Source organism: Anabrus simplex, chromosome 1 (genome assembly GCF_040414725.1).
Source record: "Anabrus simplex isolate iqAnaSimp1 chromosome 1, ASM4041472v1, whole genome shotgun sequence".
NCBI lineage: Eukaryota > Metazoa > Arthropoda > Insecta > Orthoptera > Tettigoniidae > Anabrus > Anabrus simplex.
In genome coordinates this window covers 1,767,297,299-1,767,314,449 of record NC_090265.1, presented here as the reverse complement: position 1 = coordinate 1,767,314,449, position 17,151 = coordinate 1,767,297,299, and the positions used below count along the sequence as shown (strand labels likewise).

Genomic DNA, 17,151 nt, shown 5'->3' with positions numbered 1-17,151 from the left:
TTGCTTGAAGAAACTATTCAATCTAAAATTATTACTAATAAATATTTGTAGTTTATCTCCTGTTGTGTGTTGAATATTAAAGTCAGTTCCTTGTCCACTTGCGTAAATACTTCCTCTTTACCACATTATGTTGTAAATACCTTATGACTGCTTTTTAATATATACCGTGCATAGATTTTTTGGGAAGTGGAAAAATGACAAAGACTGTAAATCCTGTGTTCGGGAATTCACAAAACTGTGGTACTGTACTAACTTACGTGTACATTTATTTATTTGTTGTTCTGGGTGATTGTGCCAAATGGCTCCCAGTGAGCAATTCTTCCTCATAGCGCAATTTAGAATGTGCACACCTCCTATATATTATCAATCCATTCCTGTGGAAGACCCGGTGTAAATATCGGAAGAACGAGAATATCTGACCGGAGCTGTTATTATATTTTTCATATTGGGAATGTTTTTTGTAGCAGAGGTTTTTAGCTTATTTTCCTTCGGAATCTCCTACACCAGTCTTGCTGCGTACGCGTAGGTCTACAATTAGCTAGCGCTCTATAGTCATGTTTACTGGATCGCTGATAACCATAGTGTGTGTAAGCTGTTTAATAGTAAATCAATGAAACATATCATAACCATCATTAAAAGCACTAATAAATATCGGCGAACACTTCCTGGTTAAATGACAATTTCAGTAAACTTACACCTCGGGGGTGAAATTTGAACCTCTTAAGAACTCTTATGAAACCAGAAATGTAACTTTCTATTAAAAGAAACGAGTTTTGTATTAAAATGTAGATGTTGAATTTATTCATCTTGGATATCTTTTTCATTTGATCTTACGGTAAGGGTGGAGATGGCAAGAGTGACAGTACAAGTGAAATGCTCTCAGTGTAGCTGTATCTTGTGTTTTGTGAATGAATGAATGAATAAATAAATAAATGTATCCCATAATATAAAGAACCTACGCATGTGCACGTAGCGGATATGCTGTAGCTATAATACTGGAATGAACAGAACCCTTCCATCAATATACAGTATCCATGTTCTAAGCACTTTTTCTTCTCGGCTCTTTGTCATGTCTAGGTGCTGTAATTTGGTAGCTGACGTTAATAAAATGAAAAAGTAAGCACTTTTCACAAAAATGAGCGATTGAGGCAGTAAGTTACCAGTATTTCTGCTAATATGTTAATGTCTTAGATTAGATCCCCTCGTCGTATAATTTGCTTGGCAGAAATATTTAATTTAAGACTCATCAGCATTTAGTGTGAGGCATTAAAAGTGTAAGATAACATAGTAATCATGGCTAGGTTGGAAATCTTTTAAAATTCCAGTATGTGAACAGAGTAGTCGCCTACTTCGACCAGCACTTTGTGCTTTTAATACTGCGGAACACCCCTTACTTGTATTCGACAGAAATGGACTCGTCCAATCCCTGGCGCGACTCGCGCGCAGGAAGTTCATTCCCGCCAATGCGGCGTAGCTGTATAGTTGGCGAGCCTAGGAAGGTTTTCGTTCTGATCCCGCCACGGTGACGTCACTCGCAGTAGAGTAGTGTGATGAAGCAGCAGGAGTAATGTGTTGTGCAGGAACCAAGGGATTTATTATGTTGTGTACGTACGTATTTTTGTCGAAGGAAGCTACGTAAAGCGGCCTCCATGAAGAGTTCAGCGCAAGATGGTTAGAGAGACTCGTCATCTGTGGGTCGGGAATTTGCCGGAGAATATCCGCGAGGATCGCATTCGAGAACATTTTAAACGGTATGTTGTTTGGTGCCCAAAGGGAATGTGGTGGTGCTACTACTACATCGTCGAGTGTTATTGTCTTAGGTGGTTTTTGGTTGTCGTGGTGGTGTTTTGTTGTGGTTGTGTTCCAAGGTGCCAGTGTGTGCAGTGTTGCAACGTGAGTTTTCAGCTGGGAGATTTTCTTCCTGCTTAGAACGTCGAACTCAGGTCTTCCTTCGCTGGACGTCGTGAGTCCAAAACTATAACAGCATTCACGCCACTATTACTTTGTTTCTTTTATCTTGACAGGTTGGATACCAGTGTGTTAATTTAATTATTTTTTTTCAGCTGTTTTGGAGATAATTTCATGTTCCTGGACGATGTTGACTTTCAGAGAACGTCGGAGTAAATTTTTATTCAGGCCTATCTACGAATACCCTTGAAACACTCGTAAAATCAGTCCACATAATGTCAAGCTGCGTCCGTTAAAGTGTGACATTTGGTTGATCGTTAGGCGTGGGCAGATGTTTACAAGCTGTGGTACAGTGTCTGTATCATGGGATATTGACTATAGCAATGCGATAGTTAATCGATTTTATTAACATTCGTCCGTGACATTTCCTCTTTTGTATCAACTTTGGGTACGTCGATTTCTTTCATATGGAGAGTTCAGTAAGGTTCCTCGTATAATACCTGTATACGTGGGTGGAAGATGAGGGTGGGGGAAGTGTTTCTCTAAAATATTCATGTAGTCATTCTTGTATTGTAGAGTGTAGACAATGAAAGATCGACTTGTGATACGAATGTAGTGTGACGCCATTTTGAGAGCTATTAAAATCACATTATCATTACTTTAGTTTGGGGAGAACCAGTTTCATAGAATGGGAGGTGAAGAATCGTCGTTTGTGTATATAAGGATGATGTTAGAAAAGTACTTTCGAGTTGTGGGATAAGCCAATGCTACTAATGATTTTTGAATCATAAGAGAGGTTGGTACCGCCGATGTAAAGAGGCGTAGTGGGGGCATGATTTATTCTAGTCGTCGTCTACAGAAGGTTGGGGGCGAACCGAAGTACAGTCCATTTCAAATGGCAGTGGAAGTTTAGTGAATTCTCTAGAGAGGAAACTTATAGCGATGATTCCGATAGTAAACAAGGTTGGATGTTAACCAAAATTCTAGGTTCTGATTTGCTTCCTTGTAGGGACTTAACGTATTTAGTTGCAGCCTAGTTCGATGTTTGCCGCTGCTATGTCCTATGCCCATGATTTATGTTCCCATTTGTGGTTCTGCAATTACTGTATTTATGAGGCTTATTACCTTAGGCCTGTTACCTGCATGCCCTGCGTCTTCAGTGTTTGGATACCATTGATACTTCCTCCATCGATATCACAGTTTCCGTGCTTATCAAATATAATGTGCCTAATATCAGTAATACAAGATGTGGTTCTTTGAAGTCTACCATTTGTTGGTTTCCTCTGTACAGCAAAAGACTGCTTATGCTTAAGATATCTCGACAAGACATTGCACGCTGACCTACCTTTGCGTATTTATTACTTGCATGTAGTTTATTTTCACGTCACATGTTTCTTAGTCTACTTGTGTTTTGTGAAGTTGAATTATAGCTATACCATAGCGTATGGCTATACCTTACATTCATATCACAGGGAATCTTGTCTTCACAAAGTAGGCCTACATCTCTCTTGTATTTAATATTCGTGTAGTTTCCTCAATAATCTCTGTGGACGTCTAATGAGCTAGCTACCACGGTTTTAGTGGATGTTGAGGTATTTCCAGCTCTCGGAAATGAAAGTTACAACTTTGTTGTTCTCGACATATTTATGGGTGGAGTGGTCGTTTTGAAAACGTAGGCCTGTTCATATAGATAACTGAAATCGATGTTGTGTGTGAAAGCTTACGTGTACATGGAAATTCCCCTCGAATCCAGCCATACGTGAGTGTGTTGCTGGTTTAATTTTGGCTAGTGGCATGTACGTGGTGTAGCATTGAGGAGTCTACGTTTATAAAGTTACCCAGATCCGAGTAGAACAGGATCGTCACTACAATAGCCATACAATCTAGGGTACTACAACACTTACTGTACATGCTGGAATGTTGACGGCAGAGTGATAGACCGTCTCGCCCATTGACTTTTTTTTTTTTTTTTTTTTTTGCTGCCTTCTCGTAACATGGGATAAGTACCGATTTATCGGAAATCACTGCAAGTCGTGTCTTTCTGTGTTGATCAAATTGATGAATAGAGTCCTATGTGTGTCGGAATTTCATTTAGGCTATCCGATCCAGTGCAATTGACATGCTCGTAAAGCCTCTATCCAAATTTGATTCAGGCTTAACGCTAGTGCCGTACGAGATGTCTCGGAAGCATAGCATGAGATTCTTCCCGATATGAACCCATACTGTTCTTCAGAAGGTGCACTAATTTACATCTTCCGATTTGGACTGTTATTTTCAGCTATCTCTCATGATCGGATGGTAATAATCTCAAGTCTCCTGTATGATAATAAAGGTGTTCACCTCTAGCTTTCTCTTTCTTGTGGACTGATATTTTCAAGACCTTCAAGGATGTAGGTCTACGTACTGTATGTGGCTTTTTATCGAATGAGCATTTTAGGAAAATGAACATTGTACTTGCGGATTTTACTTCAAAATTTCTCCTAGTTCATTTTTCGGATAATTGTTAACTGCAGCGTTTCAATTATGTTACTTTTTTTCTACTTATTTGGTATAAAAGTATCATTTTGGGGACTTTTTTGAGTGCTAATTATCCGGATGTGTTTTTCCTAGATTGGTATTCACGAAGTCTGAATTACAATTAACAGCTCGGTGACAGTTTTTTATTATTTATTTGAAGAATTGCAGTGGAATCCTACTTTTAAATCATTACATGACTACGGCTCGTCTCGGGGTAGTTTTGTTTATATTTTTCTGAAGGTTACGACTGACCACTTCATCATCATGTAATTTCGCTCATTTTTAAGATGTTGCGTGTTTATTGATTTAGTGTGGGTTAATATATATCGCAGTGTTGATTATTACAGTAGCTAAGATAATTTTCGACTGATTAATTGTTCTTAGTTTGATTGCAATTGAGTATGATTTAGCCTGTATTTATTTATCAGCTCACGTCAGCAATGTAAATGTTTAACGAGTAGATGCTTTGTACTACCTTTAATGAGTTTCCCTTTTTAACTCCTTTTCCCTCCCTCTTTGTATCGTTATCTTGCAGGTTGTATGTTATGTGACATGATATATGTGGTACCTTGTATGTCAGTATGAAGTGTCAAGAAGAGTGGCTCAAAATCAAGCTGCAATGTATTTCAACGTCCATTCTGAGTGGCTACTCCTCGCCACTGTTTACGAGAAAATTGCTGTTATCAAATCGAATCTAACGTGCATGCAGTACTTAACCAACCTTTTTAGTTAGGTACCATAGCTAGTAGATCTGATGATTGTGTTGCACCTATGGCCTAATTGAATGGTAAAACTGCTCGGGCACATAGAACTCGCGTCTTTTGAGTGTATACTGTGTTATGCTTCTGTCAATCCGGAGCAAGTTTTACGCGAAACGTGCAGTTTTCTCTCATTTCACTTGGTATAAACTCAGAAATAAAGCAATCGTGACTTATTTTGGACCGCAAAAGCCTCAGTAAAGGCATGCTTTTTATTAGGCGTCGATAATTCCCGGGTATCGTTTGGCATTTTCTGCTTTTGTTTGGCCTCAAGAGGATCTTCTCTGTTCTTTTCAGTCATAACGTTCTAGGAGGATTAAATGAGAAAAGAAAATGGTATTGGTCGTCGCTTTCAGAGAATTATCCTGGTTTTGATTAGTAGAATACGAGAGGTGATGGGAACCGCGCTTGTATGATCCGGAGGTTGGTTGCCCAGTTGTATTTCCTCTTTTTAACAACCATCACCACTTGTATGATCCCGTGAGTAGGGTGTTCAACATGTACGCCCCAAGACTTAAGGCTCAGTGTGGAAAATATACAAGTTCTCTCCGAAGTTGGTGGAATTGAGCCTGTATAATTGTTCTGAACCCAGCTACGGAATATCTTGAGTTCGTGTACATAATTACCATTTTGGGGATAACATCCCTTGGCAGGAAAATGGTGAATATTTAAGGTCTTCGATTACTTTGTGAAATAAGTTACTATATATATATACCGTGCGAGGGTTTTTAAACCAATATTTTTACCAGTATTATATTGCATTTAGGCGTTTGCATTTTCTCCAGAGGCTTCTCTAATATCATCTTGTACCTGGCAGTGACTTACGCATCTGCAATGCAGAGCCTCACTGTTATACAATGGATGGTGGGAACCTGTTTCCTGGCTGGAAAATAATGTGTCGCTGGTCCGCCATTATGTTATTGATCCATGTCTACATTCCTTTCTCTTGCTTGTAGGAGTGTTTCTCTCCCTTTGCCAGGGACAAGAATTGCTGCCATTTAAGTTACCAGTAGTATTTGGTTTGGTGTTCTGGTTTATAAAATTAACTATTCCTTTTTTAAGTACGAGCAAGACAGTTGATGGATTGATGCTATATTTCGGATAAATAAACTATTTATTAATTGTTCTGCCAGAAGACTAGCTGGATTATTAAGGCATTGAGCCACGGGTAACATTTTGATATTGAAGTGGGTTTCCGTAATTTCCTCTACTTCAAATCTAGGCGAACGACAGGATGTTTCCCTAAATATAGGCCACGGCTACTATTCCTAGCCTTAGTTACAGTAGTTACAAATACCTTCGCAAAGTACAGAAACTGCAATGAATGAGGCTCTTCATCTTTTCCTACCGCTTTTCCCCACACCCGTCGCACATGTGGATTTGGCCGTGTTTTACGGCCGGATGCCCTTCTGACGCCAACCCTGTATGGAGGGATTTAATCACTATTGCATGTTTCTGTGGTGGTTGCTAATGTAGTGTGTTGTGTGAATATGAAGAGGGGAGTGTTGGGACGGGCACAAACACCCAGTCCCCGAGCCAGAAGAATTAATCAGAAGCGATTAAAATCCGGGACCCTCTGAACTGAAGGCCAGTATGCTGACCATTCAGCCAAAGAGTCGGACACTGCACTGAATTAGGTTATTATACCAAAATTGTCACACACTACAAACACAAGGTTGATGATGAAGCTGTCCCATATTCTGTACATGAAGTATCAGCATCACTGCTATGGGCTATAGTTGAACTGGTTTTGTTTCTTATGTCAAACTAGAGGCTGGTTAGGTGCTCAAAATAGCACCACTAGGTGTTATGCAGTTAATAAAAACAGATGGTAGTTCCATAATGAAGCTTAAAATACATAACGAGGAATGAGGTAGTTTGCCATTGCTTCTTAAATTGGGAGCTTCGCGACCACGGGGCCCTTGGTTGAGTCCTGCCATTGCTGCCAGGTTCTTCACTTTCATCTATCCTATCTGACCTCCCTTGGTCAACACTTGTTATTGTTCGACCCAGATAGTATTAGATTACGAAGCCTAGGGAATCTTTTATTTTTTGAAGTGTCTGACCCCTTCAGTTTTTCCCCTCTGATTAGGGTTAATAGAGGACGGTTGCCTAGTTGTACTTCCTCTGGAAATAATCACCACCACCTCCCCAATTAATAATGTTATTGTTTTACGGACCACTAACTACTTTTTCGGAGACGCCGAGGTGCCGGAATTTAGCCCCGTAGGAGTTCTTTCACGTGCCAGTAAATCTACCGACACGAGGATGACGTATTTGAGCACCCTCAAATACCATCGGACTGAGCCAGGATGGAACCTGCCGTCTCGGCCACTCAGCCCGGCACCTGCCCCATTAGTAGCACCTTCCATAACATTAAAATGCACTAGCCGTGCTCCGAATGTTATTGCTCAATTCCAACCATACCTATGCAGTTTCCGTACTGCTACAGCCGTAAATAATGACTGGGATTTCGGCAGAAATTACATTTTATCTTGCTTGTGCCAAGAAATAAGGAAATACACTGCTATCGTCGGGAAATGGCAACTAGCGGGAGTTGAAGTATCAGCCATCTCTGTAAGGCTGTTATTAAAGCCCCGGAAGAAGTGGAATATGAAGGCTGCTAGGTATTCGCAATCATGATGCAAAGTGGGATAGGATGGTTAAGTTTTACTCTTGGTCACTTGTGTACCATTGCCTCATTTCTAGTGTAGGCCGTGTAAACCCTAGGGACATGTTTCTATAAAAGTAGAAGTCTCGTTTCTCAAGGATGTATTCAGGTAAGATAGTGAACATTGCCCTGGAGTCAAATCTGACAAGTCATGTACCGGTCGTTAGTCCTTCATTTGGCAGGCCCCGCGGTCTAGGGGTAGCGAACCTGCCTCTTACCTGACGGAGGGGTGTTGAAGGATCGCCCTATGTTTTTCATACATTTTATTCGTGCCAACTCTCCCGGTTTAAGCGGGAGACTCCCTATTTTTGGTCGTCCTTCTCTCTCTCTCTCCTGATCGCAAAGATTTATTTCCCGGTTTTGTGAACAGATTTAGGATTCCTGTATTTTTTGAAAATTCCAGTTTTTTCTTCGTTCTTTAAGTAGGTAAGTAACTGGAGAGAATTGATGTTCAGTGGGCATCGGCAAGACAGAATTGTTCTTAAATATAACAGAATCTCGAAAGAAATGCTTTTTATTTTATCATTCCCACATAATGCCGACGGCGAAACTTTTTTAAAGCATTTTTACAAGGACAAAAGCTCAGTTTAGATCCAAGCTTCCCAAAAAAGAATTCTGGAAAAAAATTAAACCTTTAAATGCTTTGAGCATAAGTCAAGTTCAGAAATTTATAAAGAGGTCTAAGGCAGTTACAATGAAGAGTCATATGTTCTAAATCTCAGATAACTGGGCGAGTGGGCCGTGTGGTTAGGGGCGCACAGCTGTGAGCTTGCATCCGGGAGATAGTGGGTTCGAACCCCACCGTCGGCAGCTCTAAAGATGGTTTTCCGTGGTTTCCAATTTTCACACTAGGCAAATGGTGGGGCTGTACCGTAATTAAGGCCACGGCCGCCTTCTTCCCGCTCCTATCCCATCGTCGCCATAAGACCTATCCGTGTCGGTGCGACGTAAAGCAAAATTGTAAAACATAAAATGTAAAGCTCGGCTACGTGCAGTATTTCATTATTTATTAATAAATAAGAGAAATTACGCATCTGAGTAGTATAATGTGTTCAATATTCTTCAAAGTTGTGTTATCAATGATGTGTCGTGGCATGTCGGGACATGCCGCAAAGAGATCTCCAATTTTTTTACTTTTGAAATTTGACACGTCTCTATTTATCATATGGCTCTTAGTGATGGAAGTGTCCGAGGACATGTTCGGCTCTCCTGATGGTCAAGAACTTAGGAAATTCTCGTAATTATTAGCCAAAAATGAGGTAAACAGACACATTTTAGTATTTGAATTGAAATTCCTTAGATTTATTTGCAATACACTTGAACTAATAATATGGTTGGTTTTACGTCTCACGAACTGCTGTTACAGTTTTCGGAGACGCTGAGGTCAACTATTCATTAAAGTGTGTGCGATCGATTACTTGTACAGGTACGTAGAATAGATTATTCCAACGAAATAGCCATAATTATGTTCGGTTCAAACTGCTGAACGTTATGTTTTATGAGGTTTGTTATCAGAACGGGGCAAGCTTCGGGAAATATTTGTTTACTCAGGATGTGTGAAACTATGCCACAGGTCCTCTGAATATCAGGAAAGCCTATCAACCTCTGCTGCTCCCTACTGTTGCAGCCAGTCGCTTAAGTGCGGCCAGTATTCGAGAAATAGTGGGTTTGAATCCCACTGTTGCAGCCCTGAAGATGGCTTTCTGTTGTTTCCCATTTTGACACCAGGCAAATGCTGGGGCTGTTCCTTAATTAAGGCCACAGTCTCTACCTTCCCACTTCTAGTACTTTCCTTTCCCATCGTCGCCATAAAACCTATTTGTGTCATGCATGTTTAGTCCTCAGCCCGAACGCTGGTTGGATCCTCAACAGCTCAACCATCAGCTGCCATAGATGGCTTAGACATCACTGAAGAGGCGTACTAGGGAAATGAGGAGTGAGGTCGTTTCCCGTTGCTTTCCTCACCGAGCCAGAAGTTGCTATTACATATCAGTCTGCCATGCCCACTGAAATGCTTGCACCAACCGACCCTATGAGTAACATTTTCACACCATTTGTAGCAGAGACTGGCTGCATAAGGAATGGCATCGCCCATACGTCAGTCACTTTCATTTTGTCAAAACCAAGAATAAAGCTGAGACAGATCAATGAAAGTAACTAAATTGCTCTAGCCTATACCAGAAGACATAGAGCACTGTAAACACTAGGTCCTGCCAGCAAAGGCATCTATTTGTGTCGGCGCGACGTAAAGCAACTTGAAAAAAGAAAAACTCTTGCAGCCGTAAATGAAACTGTAACTTCGTTGGAAGCTACATTTTGCAGACAGATGCAAAAATACTGTCTGTATCCATCAAGAAATGGCAACAGGCGGTTTTATTTCTTAGGTATCCCAAACCATAGTACATACGGTGTCAATCGCGACCGTCCCTGCAACACTAGTTGTCCACCTTACAACAAAGACGTACAGTAGCAGAGTGACCCGTTTTCGTGTACGGAGTACCTTATAAATAATGTACGGTTCCTTTGCTGTAATAAAGCCTTTATTTTGCACATCGTCAAACTATGCTTTTTCTTGTTGATAACTTGCAGTATATACATTAGATCGCTGAACACTTACTGTATGTGCAATAACCGATTATAAGACACAACAGAGATATGGAGCGATGATTTTAATCCTCATCGCCGTCCTCGTTGATAAAAAGGCATTTGTTCACTTCACTGAAAGTCCTACCCAAAATCTATGCCCGACTAACGATTTGTGAATGGTAACGAACACGGGGAAGATAGTATAACTGCGATGTGACAACAACACTACGGTTTTGTCAGGACTCTCGCAGTAGTATTGGCTGATACCGTAGTACCGAATTGAATGCGGTATATATGCAGTTAGTATAACAGCGGTACGTTTTTCTATTAATATGTGGTGACCTTACTTGTTTAAAGTATTCAATTTCATTTTTATCCGTATTGAATTGTGATTACAAAGTTTAACATTTTTTTAAAGGTGGACCGTAAATTTTTTTTAAAGACCTTACTTGTGTTAGGGCTTTCCTTTAAAAAACCGAATATTTAAGGTGTAATTTTCATTCATCGTTTCAGTGAGGTATGAAACCACTTGTGATAGTTGATATATTCCTGTGAAAAGTATGTGTTTGACCTTATCTGTCGTCTCTAGGAAATGGAGACGATGTCCCCTGTCCCAGCATTGCTTATCGACGTCTTATCACAGCGTGTTCCGAAGGTCTTCAGGCAGTCCATGTCTCAGTTTCTTCATTTAGACCAACGTCCTACTCTAAACCGCTTTCCAAACGATTTGTTAAGAAAGAAAGCTCTCAGGCATAATTGTTGAACTCTTATCGATGGAATGATGGATAAGACTGTTCTTTTGCCAGATGATCCCATGAAAGGCCTCAACTCCCCAACCGGTCTTCATCACACGTCGGAATCATTGATTACTGCTGTAGTCAACTGTTGATAATAACATTGTTGTTGTTTTTACGTTCCACTAACTACTTTTGACAGTTTTCGGAGATGCAGAGGTGCCGAAATTTTGCCCTGCAGGAGTTCTTTTACGTGCCAGTAAATCTACCGACAACAGGCTGACGTAGAATTTTAGCACTTTCACATACCACCGGACTGAGCCAGGATCGAACCAGCGCTTTAACAGTCTGAGCCACTCAGTCCGGCAGTGAAGTCAACTGCTTCGGTGTCTGTATGCAACTTATAAATCTTAATCTTTCCAAATATCCTATCGTGTCCCTAAAACTGCGGTCTGTAAAACAAACGCCGCCTTCATTTATGTGTAGTGTCAGCCCATTCAGATCTTATAAGGCTGTATTATTTCCTCGTCGTTCTAAGTTTGTCTTATAGGGACCCATCACATCTAGTACATAACTCGCCGTGGTTCAAACGGTAAAAGGTTTACACGAAGGCACATTTTCTGGCCCGAGTGAAGATTTGCACTCGTGTCCATTACGTGTATTAAAGCTTTGCCTATGTCGGACATAAGTTTGTAATCATGTCCTCCCGAGAACGTGCCGTTACTTTAAGGTGGAAAGGTAGAACATCTTTTCTGTCATCACGTGAAATTAGGAAAGTCGTTCAAAATTCCCTTCAATGAACAAAGTTAAATACCAGGCAACCGTATCGATTAATGCTTCAATAAGAAGATAGTAACCGTAACATGATATAAGGAATCTCTATTACACTTATGTGATTGCAGAGAAAAAAGTTCTCAATTTTCATAATAGGAAAAGATTTCCGTGAACCAAATAATTGTTACTTTGCTTTTTTTTAGTTCAGCAGAAGCCCTGGTCAGAATGAGTGGTTGCAGTGGGTGCTTGATTCGTGTACCCACTCCCAAATCGTTACGGAAATGCTTCCGGAAATCCTTTTAGAAAGTTCATAGGTCTAATAATAATTTCGTGTGGCTATTTCTAACCGCGTGCAGCCCTTGTAAGGCAGACCCTCCGATCAGGGTGGGAGGCATCTGCCATGTGTAGGTAACTGCATGTTATTGTGTTGCAGGATAGTGTTGTTTGTGGTGTGTGAGTTGCAGGGATGTTGGAGACAGCACAAATAACCCAGCCCCCGAGTTATTTAAACTAACCAACGAAGGTTAGAATCCCCGACCCGGCCGGGAATCGAACCCGGGACCCTCTGAACCGAAGTCCAGTACGCTGACCATTCATTCAACGAGTCGGACATAGGTCTAATGATTAGCATGGTTATTTTACGTCCGATCGGCTGGATTTCGGTTTTTCAGTTTTGCTACGATTTTCTGTAGTTCTAGCAGTTAAAAACGAAATGCATCCTGTTTGTATGGAAAGTTGCCTAGTTTTACTTCCCCTTAAAACAGGTTTGTGAATTTAAGTGTGTGTGTCATGAGAGAAGCAGTTTTCCACTATTTTCCTTCCTAAACTCCAAATTAATATTAGGATGGCCCCTAATTAGCCATGACCTCTTCCTACCCCGTTATAGACCCAAATACAAATGCAGGTTGTCAGATGTCACTATCACTAAGTTGGCAATACAGTATGACTTTGATTTTCCTAACCTTTTAGGTGAAGCAGCTAAGGTATAGAAGCCATCTAGATCCCCACAATAATATCCTCTTTATTCACTTCAATTGGGAAGATACTCTTCACTCAGGACGTATTGACTTGAGATCTTTTTTATTCGTAACACAATTGTGGCATCTGATCTGTTACGTAGATCCTTTTGAGTTTCTGTACACAGTTGAAATATATATTTCGTGTGCACTTGAAGCTAAAAGCCAACTTGCTTGTTTTACTACTTTGTCAGTGTCCATAACATGATCAGAGCACCGGGACATCCAGTTTTACGCAGAGTTCGAAGTACAGGGGCGTGACGTGATAATTTCAAAACTCTCAAATGCCTTGGCTGGGGGTGTGTGTTTACGATTAGACGACGTAAAGTTCAGTCGTTTGGTTTTTTGCGAGCAAAGGACATCTCTCCCAATCGTTTCTTACTTAACAGCCTTTTTTATTGATGTTTATAGTCTGCGAATTCAATACGGAACTGATGTTGATGTGCATTCCTTCTCATTTCCAATATTTTATGGAGGAAATTATATGCACATGTAATTAATGAGATTTTTTTGGTATAGTAGAGAAAAACATGGTTTGATAATGTATCCATCAGCCGAGATCGTAGATGATCCGGGCAGCTCCTGACCCTTTCGGCACCAGGAACATACATGGGAATCAAACTTAATCACTCTGTCCCACTGAGCGTCATGATTCCGCCATCTTCTCGCCCCCTGGCCATCCGTAGGGATGCCGTGTCGCTGGGTGCTCAAGGATTTGATACAAGCCAGCATGAAGGTCTAGCTTGATTTTCTAGTAGGTATATATATATATGTGTGTGTGGGGGGGGGGAGGCGGTTTGTACGTGGTTTCTTTAGTTTGGTAGGAGTGAAAGATATGATAAGCCATTTTTTCTTCCAGGATATTTATGAGATATGTACTCATGTTTTAAAGGAAGCTTTCTCCATTTATGTTATATTTGTTCCCGTTTGTTGTGGGTAGGCCTTTTTATTGGAGCGTTTGTAAGAAATATCAAATGAAACTTGCACTTGAACTTAAATAAAAATGGTCTATAACTTCGATGTTTGACCCCTTACATTAAATATCAACTAAATTGAAATTACCCTAGGTAAATTAGGTGACCAGGTTTGGCGTCTCAGAAAATGATGCTTTAAGTACGACGGACGCCTTTGCTGGCGGGATGTAGTGTTTACAGTGCACTATGTCTTCTGGTATGGGCTATATAAAATTTGTTACTTTCATTGACCGGTCTCAGTCTCATCCTTGGCTTTGACAGTATCAAGGTGACTGAGGTATGGGTGATGCTAGTAATGCCATTCCTTATGCAGCCAGTGAATGGTGTGAAAATATCACTCATAGGGTTGGTTGGTGCATGTATTTCAGTGGGCTTGGCAGACTATGTAATAGCAACTGCCGGCTTAGTGAGGAAAGCAACGGGAAACTACCTCACTCCTCATTTCCCTAATACGCCTCTTCAGTGACGCCTAGGCTATTTATGACAGCTGTTGGCGGAGCTGCAGAGGATCAAACCAGCCTTCGGTCTGAATACCCAACATACACATAAGTACGACGGATGTAGTAGGCCTATACCAATGTGGTACAATTCCTTTGTGGTTTAGGATGAAGAAAATTGCAGTACTCTTGACAACCTGCCTTCAGTATTTTACAGTAATATTTGCCCACATACGTTACGAAATATTTTGAAAGTCCGGCTCCATGGCTAAATGGTTAGCGTGCTGGCCTTTGGTCTAGAGGTCCCGGGTTCGATTCCCGGCCAGGTCGGCCTTTTTTACCTTAATGGTTAATTCCAATGGATTGGATGCCGGGTGTGTGTGGCGTATTCAGAATTAGAAATCATCCTAGATAGGGCCCTCATCTTCAGACATGCAGGTCGCCTAATAGGCCGTCTACCAAAAAAGAGACCCGAGCCAGGCCTCTCCGGAGGCCATATGCCATTTCATTTCAATATGGTTAAGTCTTAAGAGTGCCATTCTTGTAAAACAAGCACTGTATAAAATGACCACATTAACTTTATTTGATTCACTGAGCAAGTTGGCCACGTTGTTTGGGTCACGTAGCTGTGAGCTTGCATTCGGGAGATGGTGAGTGCGAACCCCGCTGTCGGCAGCCCTGAAGATGGTATTGTGTTTTTTTTTTTTTTCATGTTGCTTTACGTCGCATCGACACAGGTAGGTCTTACGGCGACGATGGGACTGAAAAGGGCTGGTTGTGGGAAGGAAGCGGTCGTGGCCTTAATTAAGGTATTTGTCTGGGGTGAAAATGGGAAACTACGGAAAACCATCATCTTCAGGGCTGTCGACAGTGGGGTTCTAACCTGCTATCTCCCGAATACTGGATACTGACTGAAGCCAGTGCAGCTATCGAGCTCGGTGAGTTTCCCATTTTCAAACCACGCAAATTGTACCTTAATTAAGGCCACGGTCGCGTCCTTTCCACTCCCAGCTCTGCCCTATCCTATAGTCGCCTTAAGGACTGTTTGTGTCGGTGCGACGTAAAAACTAATACAAAGAAACTTGTAGATTCTGGGCATGAAAGTAACGTTGCAAAATATATGTGGGGTATAAAACTAAACTTTCTTGTAGTTATTGGTGGAGAGAATAAAATTAAGTTAGCATAGTTAGCACTGGCGCGCAGTTTTTTAATAATTTCATGTTTCTTCACAACTTGTTTCGTGTTCCACTATGCTGGGCGAGAGTTCATTTACCTTGCACACAATGCATTGCATTTTCCTTCCCCCACCATGCCAGTCTTGCCGCTTGGTTGCTTTGTTGGAGTGTCTAGTGTTACTTTTTTGCTGCTGCTGCCGTGGGTGAAATTCTAAGGATATTATCATAGGATTTCTTTCCTTCTGGGAATGTGTCTACGTCACGACTTCGAAACTTGTCAAAGCACCCATGCTAGTCGTACATTGATGATTGGGTTTTCTGATTTTTATAGGCAGTCTGAATATTTAAATTTAATTGAATAGATTTTTCTGCCGCTTGATCTTCTGACGACAGAAACTTGTGTGATACATATTGGTTGGGAGTCTCAGAATGTGCACTTGAAGTAATCTCCTTCAAAATTTGAGAGAGTCAGTGCTGTCTAATCTGCAGTAGTCTTCTTCTTAGCATAAGGGTCGTTGTTCCTACTCGTTTATTTTACCGCCGATTAGCATTCTTTGCCATCTACTTCTACTATAAATTGAATCATGATAAAGGCGAGTGGACTCGAAGAAGCCTGGTGCAGGTATAGGCGAACTGAGCGCCTGTGAGGATGGGGCCTTACCTAAGACGAATTCTAAATACAGAAGACGGCACAAACACCCACCCCCCAAACCATAGGAATTAACTCATAAAAGTTAAAATCCCCGACCCGGCCGGTCGTCGAATCCGAGCCTCCTTGGACCTAAGGCTAGCATCTAACCATTTAGCCAGGGAGCTGGACATGATAAAGCTGAGGACATGGGTTTATCCTCTTCAAGGAGTAGTATATAGCGATAGCCCAGTCTGTTGGACATCTTTCTGTACCCAAGATAGCTTGTTTGATCGTGACCAGTGGTGTACGAAACCAACCCGAAGACTTCTATTTTTAATAATATGGGCAAAGTACAACTTATTGTCTCCTTTCTGCTCATTCGAACTGTATATAAAGAGAAACTCCAACCACCTTCCATCTTCGGTGAGATGAACTTATCGTACTTCCCCTTACACAATAGTCACCACCACATCCATTGGTGTTTAACGTTTAGCCTGTTTTGGGCGGAGAAATGCAATCCCAGTGCATATTCTAACAATTCACCAGTCATTTAACAGTTTGCACTAAAAACACGTTTGTGAATTTCTCGGAATAGAAGGAAATATTTAGCACAACAGGAAGCGCGAATAAGGTACTCAGTTGGTGAAGTTCTTTAAGACTGCTCTCTCATTATACAACCTCAAGCGAACATTACAAGTATTGTCTAGTGTTGTGGACCCTAGCTGATATTCGATCTGCGGCTTAATGGTCAGCGTTGAGGCCTTTGTTTTAGAAGGTTCCGGGTTCGGTTTCCGGCTGGCTAGGGAATTTTCATCGCATCTAGTTACTTCCTCTGACTGGGGAACTGAGTGTGTTTGTCTTTACACATTCCTCTTCATGCACACACCAGAGTACCAACCGCCACGGAAACATCCAATAGTGAATGTCCCTCCACATAACCCGCTGTGGGTAGGGACAGTAGAATCACACC

General features: G+C 41.2%; 1 protein-coding gene across 1 annotated transcript in view; it reads left to right on the top strand.

Annotated features, from left to right (window-relative positions):
- Positions 1-1,553: 1,553 nt before the first annotated feature.
- LOC136858762 (protein split ends) overlaps positions 1,554-17,151 on the top strand; it is a 438,081-nt gene continuing 422,483 nt past the window's right edge. Inside the window, exon 1 of the mRNA XM_068225686.1 lies at positions 1,554-1,751. Coding sequence (XP_068081787.1) covers positions 1,669-1,751 — 83 coding nt within the window. The 5' untranslated portion in view covers positions 1,554-1,668. The remainder of the gene's footprint in view (positions 1,752-17,151) is intronic.